Source organism: Alligator sinensis, unplaced genomic scaffold, assembly GCF_000455745.1.
Source record: "Alligator sinensis unplaced genomic scaffold, ASM45574v1 scaffold1704_1, whole genome shotgun sequence".
In the NCBI taxonomy this organism is placed as follows: Eukaryota; Metazoa; Chordata; order Crocodylia; family Alligatoridae; genus Alligator; species Alligator sinensis.
In genome coordinates, this window is record NW_005843413.1 from 51,933 (window position 1) to 53,483 (window position 1,551).

General features: G+C 71.8%; 2 protein-coding genes across 2 annotated transcripts in view; both read right to left on the reverse strand.

The window, feature by feature from the left end:
• Positions 1–547, reverse strand: part of VKORC1 (vitamin K epoxide reductase complex subunit 1) — a 1,425-nt gene extending 878 nt beyond the window's left edge. The window contains exon 1 of the mRNA XM_025195146.1: positions 7–547. Within this exon, the coding sequence (XP_025050931.1) occupies positions 7–115 (109 nt within the window). The 5' untranslated portion in view covers positions 116–547. The remainder of the gene's footprint in view (positions 1–6) is intronic.
• MAPK7 (mitogen-activated protein kinase 7) overlaps positions 164–1,551 on the reverse strand; it is a 3,743-nt gene continuing 2,355 nt past the window's right edge. Inside the window, 3 exon segments of the mRNA XM_025195147.1 lie at positions 164–733; positions 816–940; positions 1,013–1,549. Coding sequence (XP_025050932.1) covers positions 577–733; positions 816–940; positions 1,013–1,549 — 819 coding nt within the window. The 3' untranslated portion in view covers positions 164–576.

The window sequence follows — 1,551 nt, forward strand, 5'->3', positions numbered from 1 at the left end:
CCGGGCCCAGGTCGCAGGCGGGCCGGTACCGCGGGTCCCGCGCGCGGCTCCGCTCCACGTGCAGCGCGTACAGCGAGAGCGCTAGCCCCAGCGCCGCCAGCCCGCGCCACCACATCCCGCCGGCCCGCCCCTTCCGCCCCGGGCGCGCAAAGCCTGCCGGGACTCGGAGTCTCCAGTTTTATTAGGAAAGTGCTGCACACGGGCCCGGAGAAGCCCCGCCCCCCCGCGTGCGCCCAGCCAGGGGGCGTGGCTTCTTTCCGCCCCGCGCTATCTTCAAGGGGAGGCCTTCCTCCCCCGAGGGGGCGTGGCTGTCCCGAACAGGCGCAACTTTCTCCCAGGGGTGTGGCTTATCTCCGAGTGGACGGAGCTTTCAAGGGCCTGTGGACCTCTCTCCAGTGGGCGGAGCTTCCCCGAGGAGGCGTGGTTTCTCTCCCAAGGAGCCGGCCTTGCTTCAAGGGGCGTGGCTTATCTTCAAGCGGGCCGAGCTTCACCCAAGAAGCCTGGCTCCTCTCCCAGTGGGCGGGGCATCGGTGGCGGCCCACTGGCGAAGAGGCGTGGCCAGGCGCAGGGTCGGGGCTAGGGCTCGGCCAGGTCAGGCAGGTCGCCGCTGAGGCTCATGGGAGAGCCGAGCTGGAGCTCGCGCTGCAGCGACTCCATGTCGGCGGCGTTCATGCGGTGCACCTCCAGCCAGTCGGCCAACAGCGAGGCCGACAGCGGCGCCGAGTCGCCCTGGCTGCGGGAGGGTGGGGTCAGCGCCAGACGCCGGGGTCCCGCCCCGCCCCCGGGGCAGAGCAGGGCATTGTGGGAGTCCTCACCTGTCGCGGGCGTCGGCCATGTCGAAGCTCTGGTTGAGGAACTCCTCCAGGTCGAAGCCGACCCCGTAGCCGGCGCCACTGCCCTTGGGCGTCCCGGAGAAGACAGGCGGCAGCGGGTCCTCCACCTGGGGGTGGGGCACCGTCAGCACCCGGAGCCCAGGCGTCCGGGCTCCTCCCCCCACAGGACCCTCGCTCACCTGGGACCGGGACAGCTGCTGCGTCACCGTGGCAACGTCGGGGGTCTCGGCGGCCCAGGGGCCGGCAGGCACTGGCGGGGTGGGGAAATTGAGGCAGGCGGGCACCGCGGCGGCTCCGTGGCCAGCAGGGGCCGAGGTCACGTGGCCGATGACCCCTGGGGTCACGTGCACCACGGTCGCTGGGTTCATGTGACCCACAGCCCCGGTGGTCAGCGGGGTCACATGACCGATGACCGCGGAGGTCACCTGCACCACGGCTCCAACAGGGGCGGGGGTCACGTGACCAGCCGGGTCAGGGGCCACATGACTGGCAATGACCCCAGCGGTCACTTGCACCACGGCTCCAACAGGGGCGGGGGTCAGGTGGCCCGTGGGGTCAGAGGTCACAAGAGTCACCGCCCCAGCAGGGGCCACAGGACGTGGAGCAGGGTCGGCGGTCACGTGATCCCCGGCTCCCAACTCGATGGAGGCCGCGGCACTGGGGGCGTGGCCGGCCCGGTCCCGCATGCGGGTCCAGCGCTCCAGCAGGCTGCGGTCAC